Raw genomic sequence first — 23907 nt, 5'->3', positions numbered from 1 at the left:
ACTTGGCAAACATACTGGTGCCTAGCAATCTCATCGTGGCCAAACATTTTGTTGAATGAAAAGTGGACTGAATATATACTGATAGTACTGTATCTGAAAGCATGGAGAAAACTTAGAGTAGGATTAGGGATATAGCTATCCAGTGTGTCTGTGTGAAAAAGCTGTAATAAAAGAAATAAACTGCCCTTAGAATATTTTTATGAACACACATTCAAATTTTATCTCTCAGAGAAAATGTTGATCGGAGCACCCATGTATTAGAAAGAAACACAAGATAAAATTTATTCTGCACAAGCACAGAAGAAAAAGCAAAATACCTTACATTGATTTTTTATTGATTTTTGTGTAAAACACAGTCTGTGGAAAAATAGATAAGAGCATTACTAATAATTTATAATAGCCCTGTTCAGAGAGACAGCACAAACAGTCTGACAAACACAACTACAAAGAGAATATTACACATGGGAGACATATTATGCTTACTGTAAGACACTGCCAACAAGGCATGAGAAACAATATATAATGACAGAGATCATTGTTTAAGTCAGTTAAATGTGTCACTTATTTTAAAGGCTGTAATCTAATTAATTCAAGCAGTATCACATGGTGATACAATATCAGTACAGCAACATTATTCATTATATTGACAGAAAATACTACAGGATGAACAGCCAAGAATTCAAAACCTTGTGTATTAGGAGATGCACTGTCTGCAAGGAACTATGCATATGCATTCATTACCACTGCATATGTGAAAATATTAACACTGAAAAATTCAATCTATCTAGTTTTTATGCACCTGATATAACTAACTTTCACAGGAAAGCTCTTTCCTAACTGTATTCATACCTGTGAAATTTACTGCCACTGGGGAACTCATTGCCTTATATTAATTAACCATTTCCTTTAATGTCAGTTGGGCAGCTAATACCATACAGACACAAACATAGACACACACTCTTTTATAGGCAATTAATGACAAATAAAAATATTCATGGCACATCATATAATTTACACTGTTGGAACAAAAAATTAAATGTGGCAACAATTCACAGTAACCATTACCACAAGCTAAAGAACTTGCAAAACAATTACAAAATAATTAATCTCTAAATCAAAAACTCTAAATAATTCAAGAACATGTGCACTTAATTAACTTGTACATAGTTGCAACAGCTAAGAGAATTTTAAGATAAAATTAGACACATGGAACCTATGATAGAACAGTTTTAGACAGTGTTAATAAAGAACACCTTAATATCCATGGAAAGAAATAACCTGTTGCTAAATACATAGAAGTCTCCATTTCATAATACGTGTACAATTCTGTATCACATATTAAGCTCTATTTTTTTAAACTATACAATAATTAAGAGAAATTAGGCTTATTTGATTACTTATTTTCATTAGACAGTTAAGCAATTTATATAAAGCTACACAAAAATAATTTTATAGCAACTATTCCCCAAAATACGTATTTATTCTCCTAAGTAACTAAGATGTCTAAATGAATTTAGTTGTTTATATTTAGGCAATCTAAACTAAACAATTAACCTCAGGTATTTTTCCAATGAGAAGCCTATGGTGAGTTTATAGAAATCAATGTGTTTGGTCATATGAATAAAGATGCCTTGCGGGACTAAACATATGCTGGACATAAAGTTTGCTAAATGCATGAGTGTTGTTTACCTTCAGGCTTAACAGTGTCTTGTTAGAGCAAACTGGTCCTTAAAGAACACTACAAAATATTAAATAACAAGTCAACATGCTATTCCAGTTAGAAGTAGAAGTTTCCAGTTAGACACATGGCCTAACAGGAAACCATGTGTCACTTTTGTAGCACAAATATTTCACAAAATCTCTTCATATAGTTGATCTAAAAATATTGTCTACTTAGTAGTACTTCAATATTTCAACCTTTCAAGTAACATATAAAATTAAAACACGTTTTTAGTTTTCTACACACAGTTTTAAATAAGAATGACTCATCATTATTCTCTCCAGATATCTTTGGCAATTTATAATGTAGCAGTTTAATCGCTGTTGAAGAAATTTAATGATGAAGTAACTTTTTGCATAGGAAAGAGGGCCAATACATTTCTGTATATACTGTCAGTGGATGCATTACAGTACAACATCTATGGCCTTTGACAGTAATTTTCAGTTAGTACAATATCATAGTTCTGCAACATTATCACTCTTGTATCAAAATAATTAAATAATTGTAGGGAACGTGAATGTTAACTACATATTCCACAGAAATGTAAAATTACTCTAAAATAATAGCAGCATATTTAATTTTCAAATGTAGTCAGATTGTCAATGTCAACACTTTCTGCCTAAATCTGTTCAGAGGTATGAAATTCTACTCTCAGTTATACCAGCCCCTTCTAGTGATTTTAATTAGGTTTCCCATGCAGGACTGGGTAGAACGTAGAGTGGTATTTATCCCATTAAAATTATCCAAGATTTATTATGTTCTAAGATTTTAAAAGTTAATTTTATTTAAAGGAATGAAGTACAATGCTTCAAGTTTGTGTGGTTTCACTCTGCATTAATGAAATAGGAAACAGTCCAGGACATTCAATTCTACAAGTCTTTTAAGAAATATACACCTTTTGGAATGCCATTACAGACAAAGCTAGGTTAGAAGTTGTAATTGTTACTTGTTCTTCATTTTTATGTGAAAATCTCATTTGTAGTAGTTTAGGCTCCTGTCTCCAGCAGCAACAGGGTTTTCAGTTAAGTCTAGAATGTTTGGTAAAAAAGTGTTGTACTTGTACATCACCACCAGTCTCACTGAAATAGCTGCATATTGAAGGAGGAACAATAAAATAAATACCCTAAAACAAACTTATTTGGTTTTGGAAAAAAGAAAGAATACAAATATTTATTTATTTATTTATTTGATAGATTTGTTGAACCTTTTTTTCCTTCCTTATTTTTCTGTTCAAAAAATAGGAGAGTTTCATATTTCTGAAATCCTTGATAATTTTTTTGAGAATGTAGCTATTAAATACAGCAATCTAGAGGCAGCACCTGTCTCGAATAAACCCAAAATAATTGACTTCCAAGAGGTTGAGAAGTTGTGTTAGGAAAAAAAATCACTGGACACTTGCTTTCTTTTTAGAAGCATCTACCACTTGTCAGCTACTGGAGACAACTCTCAAAGCCTGACCAATTAATGCTGTTATTATAATTTATTTTTCCAAAAATGGTGAAATAAAATTAATTATTTTCCTTACAACTGACTCCTCCCCAAGGCTTAGAAAGGAGGATAAATCTGAGCTTTCCAACTACTTGAAATTGAAAATTTGTGAACTAAAATAAAGTATCAAATATCTGTTGACCCATATAACAGTTGTATTTTTTAAAATATGTATTCACAAACCTCCCTTTTCAAGAATCCACTGGCCTCTTATTCAATACAAAACATGTCTAAAGACATAGAAAAATACTTTAATTCTGAAAACACATCATTAAAGTATTTTATTTTTCATCTCTAGATTTGAACATGCTTAAAGTGAAAGGAAGTTCAACTGTCTCTCATTTTGCAACAAACCCAGAATATACTCAGGGTTGATGTGTAAGTCTGGGGAATCTGGATACTAGAATAAAAATAAAATAGTTGTGGATATTTTGGATTTTAAATTAATTTAAGAACAACTAACAGGAATTCTTTAGGCTTAGGTTGGCATAACTGGGGGCAGAGTTTGATTCTAGAATCTTCTTTTCTGTGAAGCTCTTAATTTCATTACAAGCAGAGATAATGAGATTTACAGGACCAGTGATGTTTAAGGATAAATTCAAGCTTAATTCTATATATTTCTGATACATGATAGGACAAATTCTTTCAAAGCAATAAATAAGAAGAGAAGGTTCAGCTAAAAAAATTTGAGATTTTAAGCAGTGCAAATATAGGTAAGAGAAAATATAATTTAATACAAGAAAATTAGAACCAAATACACAATCTGATTCACTGTAATAGAAGTTCTGCTAATTAAGCAGTAGCAGCCTGAAGGTATGAGCCGAGTTTGGTTGTTTTGTTAGAGAAGAGTACTACTGACACAGCAGTAGTAATAAGCAATTGTGAACATTATTTAGAATCCAACAGTAAATGCAAATGTCAGGGTTTAGAGATTTTTAAATATAATCATAATTTGGTTTCTCAAAACTTCAGGCATATCCCAGAGACACTTGTAAAAGTTAGACCTTTATATAAAAATAGAAGATTGGATTTGCACAAAAAGATACTAAGAGTTTAAGACACATTCTGGGAAATTCATATATAATAACTAAAACTCCAGTGTAGACACATACAGAACATGAGTATTGTGATGCTTCCAATATATTGGAAGTTTCACAGTGAAAATGGATTTTTATTGTTGCTGAATTCTCAGCTTTTCTTTTTGTTTTAAAATATTTCCACATATTTCAAAGTCATTAAAAAATCAAAAACTAGTTTACACACGTATCTTCCTATAAATGTATAGCAATGTTTTGAATCTTCATTATATGATGTATGGAAATAAAGAGATGCCAAAGGTCTAAAATCCTACTTAATACTTTGAAAAAACAAGTTTAGTACAATACCCTTTGCTTACAAGATGTCACACCATAATTGAGACTGGGTTTGCATATTCCAATCATGTAATGGTGTAAAACCACACACAAATAAATATACTGTACATGTGCAATACACTTGACCAAGTGCAAGGGGCTGCCCCTGGGCTGGGGTAACCCCCAGTGTCCATCCAGGCTGGGGATGAAGGGATTGAGAGCAGCCCTGCCCAGAGGGACCTGGGGGTGCTGTGGGTGAGAGGCTGGACATGACCCAGCCATGGGCACTCACAGCCCAGAGAGCCAAACGTGCCCTGGGCTGCACCCAGAGCAGCCTGGGCAGCAGGGCAGGGAGGTTTTGTGCCTCTGCTCTGCTCTGGGACAGAGACCCCACCTGGAACTCTGCACCCAGCCCTGGGGTCCGGCACAGGAAGGACAGGGACCTGCTGGAGTCCAGAGCAGGGCCCCTGAGATGGTCAGAGGGCTGGGGAGCCTCTCCTGTGAGGAAAGGGGGAGAGAATTGGCTTTGTGCAGCCTGGAAGGGACGGCTTAGGGGTGACCTGACTGCAGCTTTCCAGTTCCTGAAGGGAGCCTACAAGAGAGCTGGAGAGGGCAATGGCAGGACAAAGGGGAATGGCTATAAACTAAATGAGAGTCAGTTTAGATTTAGATTTTTGGATGAAATTCTTTATGAGGGTGGTGAGGCACTAGCAGAGGGTGTCCAGAGAAGTTGCGAATGCCCCATCCCTGGAAGTGTTCAAGGCCAGGGTGGATGGGGCTTTGAGTAACTTGGTCTAGTGAAAGTTGTCAAGGCCCATGACAGGGGCATTGGAACTTACTGGTCTTAAGGGCCCTTCCAATTCAAACTACTCTGTGATCATTACAAATTAATTTCTTTCAAACCCTAGTTATTTCCTAAATAATTTACTTTATATTCTGAACTCATTAACCCCAGAAATGTGGTTTTAATAGAAAAACACTGCCCAGAAAATGTCATATTAATAAGCAGCACTCTGACACATATACTCTAAGGCAAAAAAATATCTGTAAAGCCTGGTTCTAATAAAATATTATTGTGATATAACTGTGCAAAGGAACATTATTTTTTTTTATTTCATAATCATCTGCCCTCTGTAATCTAAAACAAAAATATTTTTGTAGTTATCAGAAATAGTTGTCTTCTAGTTATAAACTTCTCATAGTTTGGTTAAGAGCTTGTACTATATGTCAAGCAAGAGACTTTACAAAGACTCCTACTTAACTAAATCCTAAAAATTTATTTGACATAGACAAAAAAACCCAAAGCCCAAACATGTACAACAGTGTTAACAAATATCATCACATTACAGTTATCCTTTCTGGGGAGAGATGTGGAACAGACCCACTTACTTCTTCTATAACGTGGCTTTTCTCCCATCCTCTTCGAATTCTCCTCAGTTTTCTACTTACACATGGCAAAAGTACGATGATCTTACCTACAATTACAATGGAAGGCAGAACAAGGGCAAGAACAAAATTTGGTGGTGTATAAAATCTGTAATACTCTTCTTCAAAAGCTCTCTTCCATCCATAAATCAGTACATGGAAAGTACTTATAAGCAGAGCAATGTATCCAAGTGTAGACTGTGAAGAAAGAGAAAACAGGAAAAATAAAAGACATAATAGCACTTGGTCCTTCACCTGACAGCTTTAATACATTATGTGGATTATTTTAACATTTCTATTAGACATCAAGTTAAGATCTCTTACCTATTCACTACATGAAGTTAGCAATATATGGTTTTAAGTTACCACTCTGAAATTTACTGACTGAACTGAGCACTGATTTACAGAGTACCTCTGCTAACATCTACAGGCCTTAGTCAAAGCTGAAGTGATGTCTGCCCAAATTCTAAGTAATGGAAGCCAACTTCAGGATAGGTATGCCAATAAGAAACGATTCCAGAGTAGTTACTAGAACAATATTCATTGTGATTGGAAATTAAGTTTCCTAATTCTTAATGATGAGGATAGACCACTTCCAAGATTCCTTACTATGGAACAATGCAATTCTCTTGGAAGGGATTTGGGCCTAAACTTGCATATTTCTATCACTTTGAGATGCACAGCTTACTTCTGTCTCACAAAGGCCTACATCCACTTGTCACTTGTCTGATGTGAGCATAAACCATCCCTTGCCTTCTCCTTCAGTTATTGCTGAGTGTTTAATGGGAATATCTGAACTGCAGGCCTTGGCCATGACAGCACAAAGCAGTGCTGCAGTCTACCATAAACCAGCAGAGCTGGATAAAAGGTGAAACAGAGGGTTCCCACAGCAGCCTGCAGAGGAAGGACCTCTCAGCACAAAAATATAGAGCTTGCCACAGAAGCTGGAGATAGCAGGGATCACTCAGCAATTCTGTGAATCCACCTTTTTAAGGACCCTGTAGCTGTAATGCTTCGCAGATTTGACAAGGCATCAACTTAACTTTCCCAAACCATGAAAAAAGAAGACTTCTATGCTTTGACTTCTGGTGGGGATCAAATGAAGGAAAACTCTTTCTGGCCAAAACTGATGTAAAGACTAACTCGGTTGGGAAACATTTGTAGAAAATCATTGAAACATAGAACAAGTATTAAGAAAGGTAACTGGCTACCAAGGTATGGTCTAATTCCAGCAAACAGACAAGCAAAGAAAAATGCAGCCTAAGAGTCTATAATAGGTAGTGAAAGAATTAATTCCTTCTACTTCAAGATTAAGCAGCTTCTAAAGCAAGAAGAATGTCTGAGCTAATACTATTTGCAAGGATTCACAGATATAATGGTATAAAAAGAAAGTATTTCTGTTAATTTCTTGGGATTGCTACCCTGTTTTTTGATTTTCCAATATTTATGGGTTCTTTTTGCCAATGCTTTCAGGGCCATTTTGTTAATCTTTAGATATGCTGCATACTTTTTCTTAAAAAAAAAAAATGTTCCCAAAATATCCCATAGTAAACAGAACATTTAGACAAACACTCGAGGATATGAAAATGGCATATGTGGTATCTGAACGGAACTTCTGGTAAGAAATTTGGACAACAAACAATACAGTCAAACCTGATGTTATAATATGTTGTTGCAGATTTTTGTTGGTATGACTGTCCTGAATTGTTATATTACTGGCAGCAGGGAGAAGGGCACAAGTGAATCATATCCCTCATTTCCTCATCAGGATTACTGATGAGAAATATAACAATTCTTGAAAATACAAACAGAAGGGAAATATACATTCATTTCCAATTATTTAGTTTTAGTGCTTATTTTAATTCCATTGGCTAGCTATAGTTTTAAGACATCTATATATGTCTATCTAATGGTCAAAATGGAAACTAAGAAGTACATCCAGTATATTTTAAACTACCAATAAAAGGACAAGAAAAATATATGATGCAATTTTAGTAAGTTCTTTTTTTTCTTGCCCTGTGAAGAGTTGCCATATGCTTCTCTGAAGTGTTGGTAGAGCATGTGCTAGTGTGTACTGCACAATTCAACTACACATCTAAAACAAAGACATTGCTATAGCTTCTGTCAGCTATCAATGTCAGCTATGTTCTTCAACTGGGCCCTTCATTACCATTACCAGGCTCCAGATGATAATTTCTTTAAGAGTAGAGGACTTCTGAAAGCAGCAAGAAGAAATACTGTTTCTTCCCTGGTAAATTCACATTGAACAGTACAGTGAGCAGAAAAATCAGTTGTAATTCCTGGCAACCCTCTGTCTGGGCTTTAGGATGGCTGCAGGGAAAAGTGGAAGAGTATCTTTGGCTGCCTTGTTTTCTTATCTTCCATAATACTATGTTTCCTGAAAGCTGAGTAATAGATAAGCACATTTCCTATGAACTCCCAAATCTTTTAGCTTTTCTCTAAGTCCTCCCTGTTTTGTTTCTTTTCCTTCCTGATCAAAGTCAGCTTTTAGCCAATATGGGAGATTTCCAGCCAAGGCTACTGATAAATTGGACAAACTGGTATTGTTTGAGAAAGGAACCAACAAAACTTAATGGAGCAGGAAAGATGAAAGAGAAAAAATCCTAAAATGTTACCAGCAAGATGAACCTATTTAGAGACAAAATGTGCTGTGAGGCAATTCTGCTTCAGGAATTTCCACATTCACAATGGTCAAGTAGTTCCAAGCAATTTTTATATACAAAAGGTATTTTCTAAATTCAACATTTATGCAAGATACACTTCAGATTCTCTGTGTAACAGCTATTGCTAAACTTAAAAACTGTTTGTAATAACTTCTGACTGGAATCTTACCCACAAACTTGCTAAACACTCAGGCCTTAGTCTACCTTACTCTGGAGAAAAAGCATCCTATTATTAGTGGGAGAACTATGGCAGGGCAGCCTTTCCTCAAAGTGTATGCATGAGAAATATTTTACTCACACTGCCTCCAAAAAACTTTAGGATTGGGCTAGCAGAGAAAAGGAATAGCTACAAAAAAGTCAGCTTCCTACCACTCAAATGGCAGATTTGTGTTGTTTTTTGCTAAAAAACATGAAGCTCAATTTTCAAAACCAATCTGCTCTGTTCATTGCCACTTTAAATGATGGGGTTTGGACTTGAAGCCTTAGACTGGAAAACAAAAGCAGCAGTCATTTATGTTTACATTATATATTTACAGTTTAACTTTCCTCACTAGACTGAAGGACCCAGTGCAGGATAGCTTGCAGACAACATTCTCCATTTCCTTGTATTTTATGTGCACAGTCAAGGACTGGTTTCAATAAATGTCTTTTTTTCTGTTTACAGTGTGTTGGTTTAAGCTGTTTATTCTGCCTGCTCTGACAAAATACAAACTCTTTTGTATTTCTTGCCCATGTCTTCCTTTGCTCCTTATCCAATATATTTAGATGAGAAAAAGAAAAATACTGAAGTGGCATTTAAGAAAATGGATGCATTAGTTTATCAGCCCCAGCTTTCTTTGCTGCTGTTTTCTCAGTTAACTTCAGCTCTGGGTTATGTTAACGTGACTGCAAAGTTCCACACTAAGTTTCAGTCATCCAGGATCTCCTACTGAGAAAACTTCATCACTGTCTCGTTCTGGCTCCTCTATCTGGATGTTACCAGTGTTTCTCTCCAAATCATGATGAAGTAATCAAACCTTTGTTTTGTACAGGGGTCAACTCTGTACTGTAGCAATTCCTCTTTTCTGCTGGTCTCTTAGCTCTTTCTAAGACTGACACAGTAATTTCCTGTTGCACTATTAAGCCTTCTCATATCTCACTTTGTTCATATGCATACTATGAGTGAAGCATGCACTGCTTGTCCTCTCAAAGTCCTTTTCCCTTGATAAAGCAGGCTGGGATTTTTGGAGCTGCTGACACCTGTGTTTGAAACCAGGCTAGGTAAGATGGAGGCATCTCCAAAAGAATTTGGGATATCAAAGACAGCAATTCTGTGCAAAACTACTGGCAACTGGTGATTCTTTAGAGTATTAGGAAGATTGTGTTTGAAGACTCTTTGAACTGCTGTAGGTTGGGGACATGCTGCTTAGGGCTTGTTCTACTGGAACAAGGCTAGTCTATACTGTACATTTTAATAAACTCAGATTTTCCTAGTAGGATTCAAGACTATGTTCTTGTGGTAAAACTATTTAGAAGAGGCCACACCCTTATTTTGATGAAACTACATTTTTTAAGATGAGCAAGCAATGTGCTGTTCTCAGTGGGAAGTGCTGAGCTGGGACACAGTCTGAGTGTGCTGACCAACTGATTCTTCATCTGTCAGATGTGAAACAAGTCCAGCAGCTGTTGTGGAAAATAATCTGAGATTCAGGATTAAGCTAGAGACATACTGCTTTCCCCAACTGAAAGGAAAAGCAGCAATGGGATGATAGGTTAGTAGTTCTACTGTTTATCCCCCTGACACAGAAAAGATTGAGAAATTTAAGTTTAATTTTCCTTCACTGAACTAAACTTCAGTAGAAGAAAAACATAAAAGAGAGTAAGCATTATAATGTTTTATCTGTTCTCCTTGCATACTGGGGACAGTGACACTTATACAGAAATACAGACTTCTTTTACTCTAGTAAGCAATCACTGAAAGTCTGTTTTCTGATTGAAGAAAGCAAGATTTTTTTTTACAAGTAATTAAATGGAGAATAACTTACATCCTGAGAATTAATGACAAAGTAAATACTCATTAACTTTAAGAAATTTTTTAGTAGTTCAATACTTTTGTGATTAAAAATTGCAAATGATCTTAGTTTGTTACCAATACCAGTTATCTTCTGCACATAATAGAGTATGAACTGTAACATACATCCTGAGCAAACAACTTCTTCCCAAACAAGTTTCTCAAAATACTGACAGATGGGCCATTAAAGTTCATAATTATTTAGATTTGGAACTATTTTGACTTAATTTACAGTGGAAATAACTACAGTAAATATGCAGTTCTAGATCCATCATTGTGATTATTGTGTGGGTTTTGACTCAGTCACACAAGCCTGAAATTTTGAAATATGAGTAAGGAAAAATAAGACAAAAATGCTGTTTTTGTGGCTGGAAGTTATTACTGGGTAAAGGCATCACGTCACTCACAAGTGAATAAATATTTTTCCCTTTTGCACTAATGTTTTATATCACCCAACAGCAGTACTATTGTCCCCACACAGAGAACTCCAGATGGCAGAGATACTGTAACAATACACTTGAGTATTCAGTCTCTCTGAAGGTTTAAAGCCATGACTGTGAATAAACAATTCTATCAGGGTAACTCCACTATGAAAAACTTTTCAGCAAACTTTTTGTAGGTCTACCTACAGTTTTCCAGTAATGGAAATCAGAAGGAAAAGAAAAGACATCACAGACAGATGCCAAACAACTACAGCCTTTGAAGTGTTCCCCACCATTCTCTTCAAAATATCTGTAAATTATGAAGTGCAACCCAAGCCCTGAACTTTAAAGTCAATGCTCACATTCTGAAATGAACAGGACTCAGAATAGTCAGAAAACAAAACATAACAAACCCAAAAGCTATGCACACTTAGGAATTTTCACCCAACTGAATCCTAATAAAATTTCTTATACCTGACTGCTTCCTAGAAATACTGGCAGTTATGTGTAGGAGCAAGCACTGAGCTGTTCATTAAAGCCTGTGTTTCTCAGTATTTTATGCTGGTTAGATTTGCATGTTCAAGGTATTTACCTGAGGAAGGAAGGCAGCAGATGGTGTGCCAGGGCCTTGAAAAGTCTCTGATTTTAATAAGCAACGCTCCATATTTTACTAGTGGGTATTTTCAGTTAATGGGAATAATGCAGTTGAAAGCTGTGTCAAGTCCCACAGTGGATGAGAAGTAAAACTTAAGCAATGGCACCATGGCTGTCAGAGGATTGTGCAATAAAAATCTTGCACGGCAAACTAAGTCTTCAATTTTAATAGCTGTGTGCATCTAACTACACAAGTATCTCATCAGTATCACTGCATTTAGCAGGTTTGTCCAAATTTATCTAATTTGAATTTAGCAAGAAGTTCTAAGAACAGAAAATGAATAGATTAGTGATCATTTGGCCTTAGCTATGTTGGTTATTTAAGATCAAGAAGTATAAAACAAAAAGTCCTGTTCTACACTCATGAAATGCTTAATGTGCCTTCATGGTAACATATTTGCTAAGTAATTGCTTTTACTGAATTACCAGAGACAGAGGAAAAAAGGCTCTTGTCACATTGCAAGGAGCTTTTGTTTATGATGTTGATCATGACTGTGATGAAGGAATTCTTGTTAACACCAAAACCCCCTTATTAAAAAAGTAACACACCTGAATAAAACTGAACTCCCTCCAGTTTAAGGCACTGTTTACTGAAGGGATGGAAGTTACTGCCAGCAAGGAAAGCAATCCAAGACTCATTATTCCAAAGGAGATATACATTTCAATTCGCCACACTTCTTCCTCATTCCAAGAATTTTCAACATTTGCATGAACCTGATGAAAGAGCAGAAAGGATGAACTTTATTCTAAAGAATATCAAAAATACCAACAGAAGTAATTTTGTTGACTTAAAGTTCACAGTCACAGGACAACTATAAAATTTGGTCAAATATTTCAGAAGTTTCCTCATGCCTTGGAGAAAAACAACTATTTCCTTACTGCTGGTATTGGCTTTTGCTAGATTAAAAATATGCTAAACATGGAAATTTTAGATAAGATGCTAAAAGAACATGTAACATAATATACTATTTACAACAATACTGTTATAAAATCAGGTAATTCTGCACATTCTTATGCACTGTTGAACAGGAGCTGTGTTCTTCAGACCCTGCAAACTTAAATTCTGTAACATAAGTTGGATAAACCTGCAATTTCTTTTTAGTTTGGAAATTAGACATTAGATTTTTTAAAATTACATTTAGAAATAATTTAGCATAATTTCCTTCAGCTTTTCTATGCTGAGTCCAGGCTTGCTTCTCTCTTTCACTATTGCCATCAGATTTTTCCAAGATGGTTCTTGCTGGAGAGTTTTACCAGAAAAAAAACAAACAATTCAGGACCTTAACAACGAAGAAACTTAGATATTCAATTATTTTTTCCACTTCCAGGTTAACTATTGCAAAATGACGTGTCTTGAAAAAGGTGCACCAGAAATATTAACAAGTGAAAGTTTTACAGTATCATTAAAACTAAGATAATTTCTTAGTAAGAGTACCAGTGAATCCTTTAGTATTACTAATTTTAAGCGTGAACTATGGTTTCTTGCTGCCTATTACAGTTTTGCCCTTCCCCTAAGTTCAGTTTTTGATGCTAGATCTTTTAGAGTTTGCGACATTCCCTGTTAATTTGTTACATTTTATTTTATTTCCTTATTTGGTTTTCCATTCTACCACTTCTCTCTTTCCTACAGATTTTATGTGGCACTGCTGTTTTTTGGGGAATGCTGCTTTTCTGCCACTTTAAAGGTTACAATAAGCTGTCCCACTGACAACAACATCAGACCCTCTTCTAGCAATGACAGATCTGTTGGAGAATGTTTCAGGGTTATGCAAGATCAATTGTTCCTGGAAACTGTGAGTCGATTTCTATTGTCTGCAATAGATGATGTCCACAGAATTTTAAAAGCATAAAGTGTTTTTAACATTGGTCCAAAATGTTACAAAATATCAGCATCTTCTTTTTTTCCTTTTTGGAACACAGAAGTATCTGTAAGCATGATTACAGTATCTGCCCTTATACCTTTCATATTTGTAAATGCACTTATGATATACACACTTCCCCCATGAGCAAGTGTACATAGAAAGGAACATACCTCAGAATCTTCCTGCTTTTGCTCTTATCTTGTCTATCCTACATTCTTCTTGTGTATATTGCTATCAGGAATTGCAGTGGGACATGTCCTTGATTCTCCCTACCACACAAACTTAACTGCAGATTGACCCACAAGGTGAGCAAAATGCACAGATATTTCTTTTAGTCTCCTTATCTGGCACCACCTATGCATAATATAACCCATAACTTTTGTGCCAAAAGCAGTAGAACAGATTAAGAAAAACCCAATTATTGCATTCAGAAGGCATATGCAGCCAGCCAAGGCATTTTTGGCTTATTGAACTAAAGACTGTCTTACCTGTTGATATGCCATGTTGAGGAACAAGTACCTCTCTGATCTCCTCATAGGCAAGCAGAGGCTGTACACCACGTGCACTGTGGCAAAGAAAAAGCTGAGCAGCCCAAGCTGCTTCCGACACTGGAGCCAGCTGTCCAGCCAAGGGGGAAAGCGCCGGTACTTCGTGCCATAGTACAGCTGATAAGCAGCTGCAATGAGTCCTGATAAATACACTAGAGAAAGCAAAGTGATAGCAACAATTGGCAGGGTCTTGTTGACAATCTCAATGGGAATCTTGTAAAAGTCACTCTGCTGATTTCTCATGTAGGGATGGATGACATCTCTGACAAAGGAATAGATGAAGAAAAACGTTGCCAGGCTAATGGCAATGAGTACAGGCCCCTTCCACAGGGTGAACAGGCGCAGAGGCAGGTTTTCAATCTCCCTTGAAGATGACAGTGCCCCCAAATCAAGAGGAATGAAACCGAGCTGACGGGCAAGCTCAATAACTTGATGGCGAGCCTGAACATGGTTACTGCATATATAGACCTGTTGGGAGAGTCAAGGGAATTGTCTGTAGTCAGAGAAAAAGACTCAAAGGTAAATAAAAAACCAAAATCCACCAAAAACCTTAAGCGCTTCAAAATCAAAACTACAACACAACGGTTAAAACTGTACACTTTATCCCAGCTTATACTGCCAACATGACAATAAAATCACATAAAAATCTAGCCAAAGTGCAAACATGCACTTTGACTTAGGAACAGAGTAATCAAAACAAAATTGGCTTTTTCTTGGATTTAATAACGGGGAATGTCTTGGTAATCTGTACACTGAAACCTGTCATACCGAAATGCCTGCAGGACTGGACTAACTTGAAGCTACAGCCAAAAGCATTTAAAAAAATCCAAAATCTCTCAAAAATACAGGAAGAATCTTGAACAATGACCCTTAAACAACTTTAGCATCCACAGACTGAGAAGCAGCAATCTGTGTTACCTCTCTGTGGGTAACAATTTTAGCCTTATTTCACAACCCAGATTTCCACAGATTTCAGATATGAGTATTTTACAGAAAAGACAAAAAACAGCAGCCAAACAAGAACTTTTTCTAAAGAGCAGTTTTTTACACAAAGACATATGCTGCTACAGAGCACTTCAAGGTTCCATTAAAATGTACAACGGGCTATAGTTTGCCCAACACTATTTGCTGACCACCTGCATTGAAGCAAATATGATCTGTTTTGACTGAAGTTAATTAGTATTGTGCTACTCTGAAAGGGGATAAAAGAAGTATAGTGAAGTTATTTTTTAGATTATGCTAATTCCGTATCAATTGCATTCCATTTAAATCTACCTGAAGTGCCAGAACTGAATTTAGTCTCCAGCAGTCATGTTACATCAGTTATTTCTTATGTATTTCACAGATTTCATAAAGCTGTGAAGGACTGGATGCTTGCACAGGCTTAAATCCTTTACATCCCTTCAGCAAAACATGAAAACCATAAAGGTTGCATTTTCTACACACAGGATGGATTTCAGAACATAGTGGGAAGGACTTTGAACATGATGTTCCCAAGCAGCCCTGGATCAAATGAATTATCACTTAGAAACATATGTGTCTCCTTCTGTTCCCATATTTATGATTCTGGGGCACTCTAAAAGCTAGATAATTTCTTTCAATCACTTTGCTGCTACATTGAATGCAAGTAGTTTTAGAACAGCTGATTCTTGACCTCTTGGACTGGGACCTGAGACTTCTGTGCATCTCTTTCAATAGTTCACCCCAATGCTGCCACTAAAATTCAGTGGAAAAGACTGTCTCTACCCTTGTGTAAAGCATAAGGAAACACATGAACGTATTTCCTATGGAAAACATGAAGACTCAACTTTTCTACTCTGTCTGTAGTCACCCAAAGGTCAGTTGTTTATTCTAAGCTAGTATTCACATTTCCTCCACAGTCTTTAAAGACAAACAGGCAACACAGGGAAAGAACTGGACCACTTACTTTATTTGTCTTACAGTGGGATGAACTAAACTCTAAAGATTTTATTGGCTACTAAAATGTAAGCTGAAGGTCCAACATTTTAGGCATGTTAAGTCAGGGAATGTAAATTTCATGAGTTCTGGCTGTTACATTCAGTTCCTGTCATTTTCACCTCACAAATAAATTAATACAAATAAAAACATTTACCTGTCTGCTGGCATCTTTTGGTCCTAACTGCAGTGACCATGCTGAAATGACATTGAATCCTTTGACAATTAGGGAATCAGGAAAAAGTGATGCCAAATACTCTGCATTGGAGTCTGGATATTGGTCTACTCTTGTATTATTGCTGACATCAATCAGAATTTTACCAACAAGTAAATGTTTGAGATCCCACAAAGAGGTGTAATGTTCTCTGTGTATGGCTACAAAAATGATGTTTGTTTTAGCCACTGCATCTTCATGGTGAGTGACATCAACCACATGGGGAAAGAAATCAGCAGCATGTTTAGGGTTTCTGCTCCCTACGACCACGTGGTACCCACATCTGATGAGTCTGATTGTCAAGGACTTGGCGAAGTCTCCACTTCCAATGATGCCTACTGTGACTTTACTGGCATCCTTGATGCCATTGGCAGCATTTGGCAGAAAAGTTTCATTGAGGTTCTTGGGACTCCCCATCATAGAGATTGTTTCCATGCTTCCAAGACACCAAACCTACAATGATTTCTGTAGGGGGAAAAAAAAAAAAAAGGAAAGAGAAGAAAAAAGAAAAAACAAAAGGAAAAATCAGCATCATACAAATTTATGAGATCTCAAAATCCATTAACGCCTCTGGAAGCAAAATCTTTGGTTCTAAGTTTCATATTATATTTTTTCCTTAATCAAGTATGTGCTAATCAATTTTGTCTTGACAATAGAAGAAGTAATAAGTAACATGAAGTACTTCAGCACTCCAATAATAGTTACTTAAGTGTACAACAGTTTTTTCATCTTCTATTTCTTACCTTCCACTGCCCTGGAATACTGGCCCACAATGTAACTTTGTACTCCTGAAACTAATGGTGAATAGAATAATGAGTAGAAACGTGTAAAGAAAATTGGAAAATAGTAGAATGCAGAGAGCACTGACCTGTGATCAGCATGAGATCAGTGAGTACATGGAAGCTAATTCCATTAAAAGTTTATGCGGGTTATTATTGCGATATCCTCTCCTGGCCATGAAGGAGGAGATGCAAGTCTCAAAGATGCAAATGTCATAACATCATGACAAACATTCATCTGACACGCTCACCTGTCAGCCTGGAAAATGGGCCACTCATGTGGATCCAATGGCAGAAACAACAAAGAAATTTATCAAGACCCAGTTGTGAGATTACTAATGACATTTCTAGGTCAGACTGCTTGGTCTGGCCATGGATGTATAAGGATTAACTGTGGATGGAAGGGTAAAGGATTCAAGGCCATGAGTCACAAATATGCTTAACACAATTTTCTATCCAGGCAAGTAAAATAAATCCTGGAGACAAACACATGGGACAGCCTTTCAGAGAAAGCTAATGGCAGAGGAAGAGATAGATTTCACCCAATAATAAAAGGGAAGATAATTTTAGGACTCTAATTCAGTGTAGACTCTAGAAGAAGAATTAGACTCTAATTCTTCTTCTTTTGAAGAAGAACAAAAGCTAACGCTCACAGGAAAATAAAATAAATACTGCTATATCCTGCTATATCCTTGGTCACAGAACTGCATTAAAGCTCTAAGAAAGACATTAAAATCTAACAAAACAATGCTCAGGAGGGAAGTCTGCACATGAAACCACAGTTACAACCTAGGTGGTTCTGCATCGCTGACAGGGGTTGACCCTGGCTGCAGGCCAGGTGTCCAATAAGGTGCTGCTCTATCACTCCTCTCCTCGGCTGGGCTGAGGAGGGAAAATACCACAAAAGGCTCAGGAGTTGAGATAAGGACAGGGAGAGTTCACTCACCAATTGCCACCTGAGGCAAACCAGACTCTACTTGGGGAGAGTAACTGACTTTATTACCAATCAAAATCAGAGCAGGATAATGAGAAGTAAAACAAATCCTAAAGAAACACCTCCCCTCACCCCAGTAAGCTTCTTCCTGGGCTTGACTTTATTCCCAATTCTCTGCCTGCTCCCCCTCTGCAGCACAGGGACACAGGGGATGGACTCTACAGTCAGTGCATCACATGCTGCTTCTCCTGCTGCTGCTTCCTCCTCAGGGAGAGAAAATCTTCTTCTGCACCAGCATGAGGCTCCTCCCATAGTGGAGTCCTCTACATACTTCTCCAGTGTGAGTCCTTCTCACAGGATACAGTTCACAGACTCCTCCAGTGAGGGTCCCTTCCACAGAGTGCAATCCTTCAGGAACAGGCTGCTGCAGTGTGGGTCCCCATGGGGCCACAAGCCCTGCCAGGAAACCTGCTCCAATGTGGGCTCCTCTCTCCACAGTCCATGCCAGGAGCCTGCTCCACCCCTTCCCATGGGGTCACAGCCTCCTCTCAGGCATCCACATACACTGGTGTGGGGCTCCTCCATGGGCTGCAGGTGGATATCTGCTCTACCATGAACCTCATGGGCAGCAGAGGGACAGATGCCTCACCATGGCCTGCACCACAGGCAGCAGGGAAATGTCTGATCCAGTGCTCAGGCCACCTCCTTCTTCTTCACTGGCCTTGGTGTCTACATGAGTTTTTTCTCTCACGTGGTCTCATCCTCTGTTCTGCACTGCAATTACTTTTTTTCCCCTTCTTACCTATGTTACCTGGGAGGTAACAGCCAGTGCTGATGGGCTGGGCTCTGGTGAGCCGTGGTCCATCCCAGACCCAGCTGACACTGGCCCCATTAGACACAGGGGAGGATTCCTGCAGCTTCTCACAGAAACCACCCCTACAGCACTCCTCCCCATCCTGCTACCAAAGGCCTCCCAGACAAAGCCAATATAATTGTAGAACAGCAATAAAGTCTGAATATTAAGGAAGCAATGAGGAGAGGCAGGCTAAGAAGGAGCAAAAAGAAACCACAAGGTTGCTGTCTTGGGAGCAATCAGCAACAGACCACACAGAACCTTTTCCTGAGCTACCATCCAAGAGCTGATATGATGGTAATTAATAATCAGTGGGGGATATTAACCAGCCATTGGCTAATAATGTGTGGTGAACCAACCTCCCACAATTAAAAGCAGCTTTGTATTTCAGAAATTAGAGGACACTGCTAGAAGAATGGGCACTTTTCATTTCAGCTTTGACTAGAAGGTACAAACTCACCAAAACTGGATTAAGAAGTTAAAGACAGAAAGCAATATGTGAAAGTGACAACAAAGCTAGTGTTCAAAGAAAAGATTCTAACAGTGAATCCTTCTGGCAGAGGCACAGCACAAAGATTTTTACGCATGCCCTCAAAAAAGCATTGACTTTTTCCATGTGACCTGAAACGTATTTAGCACATGACCAAACTACCAGTATTTCCTGTATCAGGATGGGTTTGCACCCAGGAACATGAGAATATCTAATGAGATAAGAGATGTAACTGGATATGACAGAACATGTATGCTTTCACCATGTGATTACAGCAGCCCACTCCAGTTCTTACCATGTAACCAGAATGTGCTGCAAAACTTTGAGATTCAAAGGGAAGCACCATAAGGAAATGGGCTACCAGTACCATTTAACCATGCTGCAGCCTACTTCCAGTTTTAGTCCAAAGGATCCTGGGGAGAGTGGGCACGCAGGACTTGGATGATGAATTGCTCTGGTGAGCTGAATTCGGCCTGCTGGCCAAAGTTTCTCACTGCCTGTTCTGAGGAAAATACAGCGAGAGTAACAGCATCAAACTAACAGACTTCATAAAAAACCCTCAGGGAACAGGCTGACAAGACTTTTAGACAAGTAATCTAAGAGATGTACAAAAGAAGAGTGCTAGCAGTTACTGAAAGGGATTATATTAAATGCACAACTGCAATTCAGAGGCAAGAGTGTATAACTGCAACAGAGAGCTTTCCTGACCTGAAAAATCACACAAGATTAAAAAAATAAAATGTTGTGTGCATGGTTAAGAAGCACTATAAAAAGACAAAGAAACAGTGCATCATGTTGAGATAAAATCAGAACAAGGATGGTACAGAAGTGAGTTTGTAACTAGTGAAGAAGATAAATGGCAACAAGTAAAAGTTCCATAAATACAATAAAAAGACAAAAGACAGAAGGCAAGGTTTATAACTTCAGAGGAAACAGAGCAAGTTATAACTCATACTATTGTTAAACATCTTCTTTATTTCAGCCCTCAGCAGAAAAGTTAACTGTGAGTAGGTATTTAAAGAAATTCCTTCTACAGGGAGATGGTGAGGTCAAAGTGGAAAAGGTAAGTTAAGAGTAAAGGATGAAGATAAGATAAAGATTTTCAAGTCAGCAGACAACTATGAAATCAGCCCTTGAGGCTTAAAATGCTGACCAAAGTGACATCTTCAGAAGTAAAGAGATGACAAGACAGGCAGACTAGCACATATTGCTTAAAGAAGGGAGGACGACTAAGGAAAACAAAGACTTGTTAGCCTAACTTCAGCCCCTGGACAGATTTTCCATCAAGTTATTGTGCAATCCATTAGTAAATAAATGGGAAGCAGATGATAAGAAGCAGCTGAGATGCGTTGTTCAGGAAGAAATTTCAACAAAACCAGCCTTCTTTTATGAACTAACTCATTCCATAGTTATAAAAAATAATAAAAGCGACATAGATTTGACATATACTCTTAAATTAGCTAACAGAACATCACAGAGCAATGTCAGCCAGATGGTGACACACGTGAAAAACTGCTTCTGGAAAAGTAACTACGGGAGGAGAGAACCGCACCGAGGCAAGCCGGGCCGTGTGTGCGTGAGCGCCGCTCGGGCGGGCACTTACGGGGCGCGGGGCTGGCGGGAGGCCGGGCGCGGGCCGCTGCCCCCTGGGCGGCAGCGCGGAGCGGAGATCCAGCCCGGAGCGGCTCGGCGGGGCCCCGGTCCGGGCCGGCATCTCCAGCTGCAACGACAACACCGCCCGTGACAGGAGCGGCAGCGCTGCCAGGCCCGCCCGCCGCGGGGCGGGGGCTCGCCGGCCCCGCCAGGTACCGGAGCGCCCCCGCGGCTGCCCGAGGCCGGGCCGCACCGCTCCGTGGGGCGCCGGCGCCGCCAGAGCCCGCCCGGAGACCGGGGCGGCCGCGGCGCAGCCGCCGCGATGGGCAGCAGGGAGAGCCCCGCGGGCGGCGGCTGCGCCCGGGAGCGCCCGGCATGGATGGGGCCCGGCCCGCCCCGGCCCGGCCCGGCCCCGGCGCCGCTCACCTCCGCCCGCCCGCCAGGAGCACCGCGCCGCCGCCGCTCCTCCTCGCACTCGGGCCCGCAGTGCCGGGCGGGCGGGGAGGCGGCGCCTGTCCTGCCGCTGCGACCCGCCCCCTGCGGCCGCTTCCCACCGCCGCCGCGGCCGGGAGGATCCAGGGAACGTGGGAGCCTTGGTGGGTGATGGCTGGTCAGGAGCCGGCAGCGTGTCCGTGCGGTCAGGAGGGCCAGTGGTAGCCTGGAGTGATCGGGAAGCGTGTGGCCAGCACGTGGTCTTACCCCTGTTTTCGGCCCTGGTGGGGCCACATCTGGAGTGCTGAGTCCATTCTGGGCTCATCAGTGCAAGAAAAAACTACAGGAGAGGGTCCAAGGGACACACCAAAGATGATGAGGGATCTGGAGCATCCCTGTTATGAGGAGAGACTGCGGGAGCTTGGCCTGTTCAGCCTGGAGAAGACTGAGAGGGACTCTCATCAATGCATATAAATGTCTCGAAGACAGCTGTCAAGAGGGTGGTGCCAGGTTCTTTTCAGTGGTGCCCAGCAACAGGACAAGGAGCAATTGCCATAAACCAAAACTCAAAAATTTCCACCTTAGCCCGAGTTAAAACTACTTCACATTGAGAGTGGCAGAGCACTGGAACTGGCTGCCCAGGGAGGTTGTGGAGCCTGCCTCTAGAGACATTCAAGACCCACCCGGATGCTTTCCTGGGTAACCTGCTCCAGCTTACCCTGCCTTGACAGGTGTTGGTTAGATATCTCCAGAGGTCCCTTCTAACCTCAGCAATTCTGTTTTTCTGTGTTTCTGTGTTCTGTGACAACACAGGGGATTGGTGTAGAGGAAGAGGGCTGTGGATGGCCTTGCAGTGCCCTCAGCTTTGGCCACTGTCATTGTGCTCCAGCTACAGCCCCTCTGGCCTGTGCAATGCCCCCAGCACAGGCAGAGCTGGACCCGGGGGCTGCTGGCACAGGAGCAGCTGTGAGCAACGGGCCCATCCTCAGCTGAGACAAAACATGCCTCCCAGGCCCTGCCCCGCCTTGGCTGCCCTGGCCCCAGCCATTCTTCAGCAGGAACTCGTCACCAGCTGCCTTTCCTTATTCTTTCCTGGCAGAAGGGTACTGCTGCAACCTGTGCCAGCTGCAGAGCTGTGGAATTGTCCCATCATATGTCACAGAATCACAGGGTTGGAAGGGACCTTTAGCGGTCACAGAGTCCAACACCCTTGCAATGAGCATTAACATCTTCCACTAGATCTTCCACAGAGCTCTGTCCAGCCTGACTGAAGATTTGCAATGATGGAGCACCAGTACCTCTCTGGGCAACCTATTCCTGCTTTTCACCACCTTTCTTATGCAGAATTAATTGTGAGGGGGTGTTGGGTGTCCCTGCAGCCCAGAACAGCTTTCCAGGTTTGGTTAGTGGGGAGGTCACTCCCCATGTTTGCTGTGTGCCCAGTATATTCTGTGGAGGTGGGAGTTGTGCTCTAATTTCAGTGTTAGTCAAAATAAGAAGGATGGATCAGCCACATAAAAGCAAAGCTGAGCCCCAAGATCTGAATTCTATCTCGTTTGACATGGAAATTTCCAGATGAAGACAAATGGAGCTTTTCCCTGAAAAAGCATCGTTTCTGATTTTAACATCTTCTGATTTACCTAATAAATTCTACCTTTCATTATGCTGGGTATGTAACAAGGTATAATCCTCAATTCTTTGTTTTTAATGCATTTCAAACTGACCAATTCATATGAAAATGTGTCTCTCATGTTGCAGTGAAAACTGATGAATGCACAGGTGATTGAAAAGAAGCCATAAACACTTAAACACTGAAGGTGACAGTTTTCATCTTTTGTGTGTGTGTGCTGACTTGTTTCTACAATGTATTGACAGAGGACTTTGGCAAAATTAACCATGCAATCAGTACAAACATTTGTTTCCACATATAATCATGACAACCATCATATAGAATTTGAAAAGATGACTGTGACACTTTTCTGTTGTAGTTCAGAAGCCATTCATCACCCTCCCCAATTTTTAAATAATTCATTTTCTTCATTGTGAAAACATATACTTTTAAAGTATTTTTAATTTTGTAAATAGCTGCATGGAAATTACATTGCTTGATTTTCCAAACTGCATTTTCAGCTCCCAGACACTGAGGACTGAGTTGCTACTCCACAGAAAAATACCAAAAAGGTGAATCCATTGACAGACCACTCAGAACTGAATTGGTGCTTTCCATGGTGAGAACTGGCATTTCAGCTCTTAATTTTCTTATTCCAATATTCTCCTTTGCTATTGATTCAAAAGTCATTATCCCAGGCTTGTTTTTTGGTAGCCAGTACAGCTACAATAGTATGAGCTCAAAAATTTTAGTCCAGCCAAAAAATAAATCAAAACAAAAGAGCAGAATGTTCTTTCCTGCGTTATTTGTGGCTGATTCTCTTTATATGCTACTTTATTTGA

The 23907-nt window shown here is 39.5% G+C and overlaps 1 protein-coding gene across 2 annotated transcripts; it reads right to left on the bottom strand.

The window, feature by feature from the left end:
* Positions 1-5217: 5217 nt before the first annotated feature.
* Positions 5218-21497, bottom strand: STEAP2 (STEAP2 metalloreductase). Of its 2 annotated transcripts, none has more exons than XM_054273955.1 (5): positions 21451-21497; positions 16319-16840; positions 14146-14673; positions 12345-12509; positions 5218-6183 (listed from the first exon to the last, which is right to left on the bottom strand). In XM_054273955.1, exons 2-5 carry the CDS (start codon positions 16808-16810, stop codon positions 5899-5901), a joined length of 1470 nt encoding a protein of 489 aa, XP_054129930.1. In that variant the 5' UTR covers positions 16811-16840; positions 21451-21497; the 3' UTR covers positions 5218-5898. The 2 variants fall into 2 exon arrangements, with proteins under 2 accessions (XP_054129930.1, XP_054129931.1); XM_054273956.1 differs by lacking the exon at positions 21451-21497 and adding an exon at positions 20984-21028.
* Positions 21498-23907: the final 2410 nt, after the last annotated feature.

This window comes from Melozone crissalis, unplaced genomic scaffold (assembly GCF_028551555.1).
Source record: "Melozone crissalis strain CALT ecotype California unplaced genomic scaffold, PUWL_Pcris_2 ptg000016l_1, whole genome shotgun sequence".
In the NCBI taxonomy this organism is placed as follows: domain Eukaryota; kingdom Metazoa; phylum Chordata; class Aves; order Passeriformes; family Passerellidae; genus Melozone; species Melozone crissalis.
The sequence above is the reverse complement of the archived record's forward strand: the minus strand, read 5'-3'. Positions and strand labels throughout refer to the sequence as shown.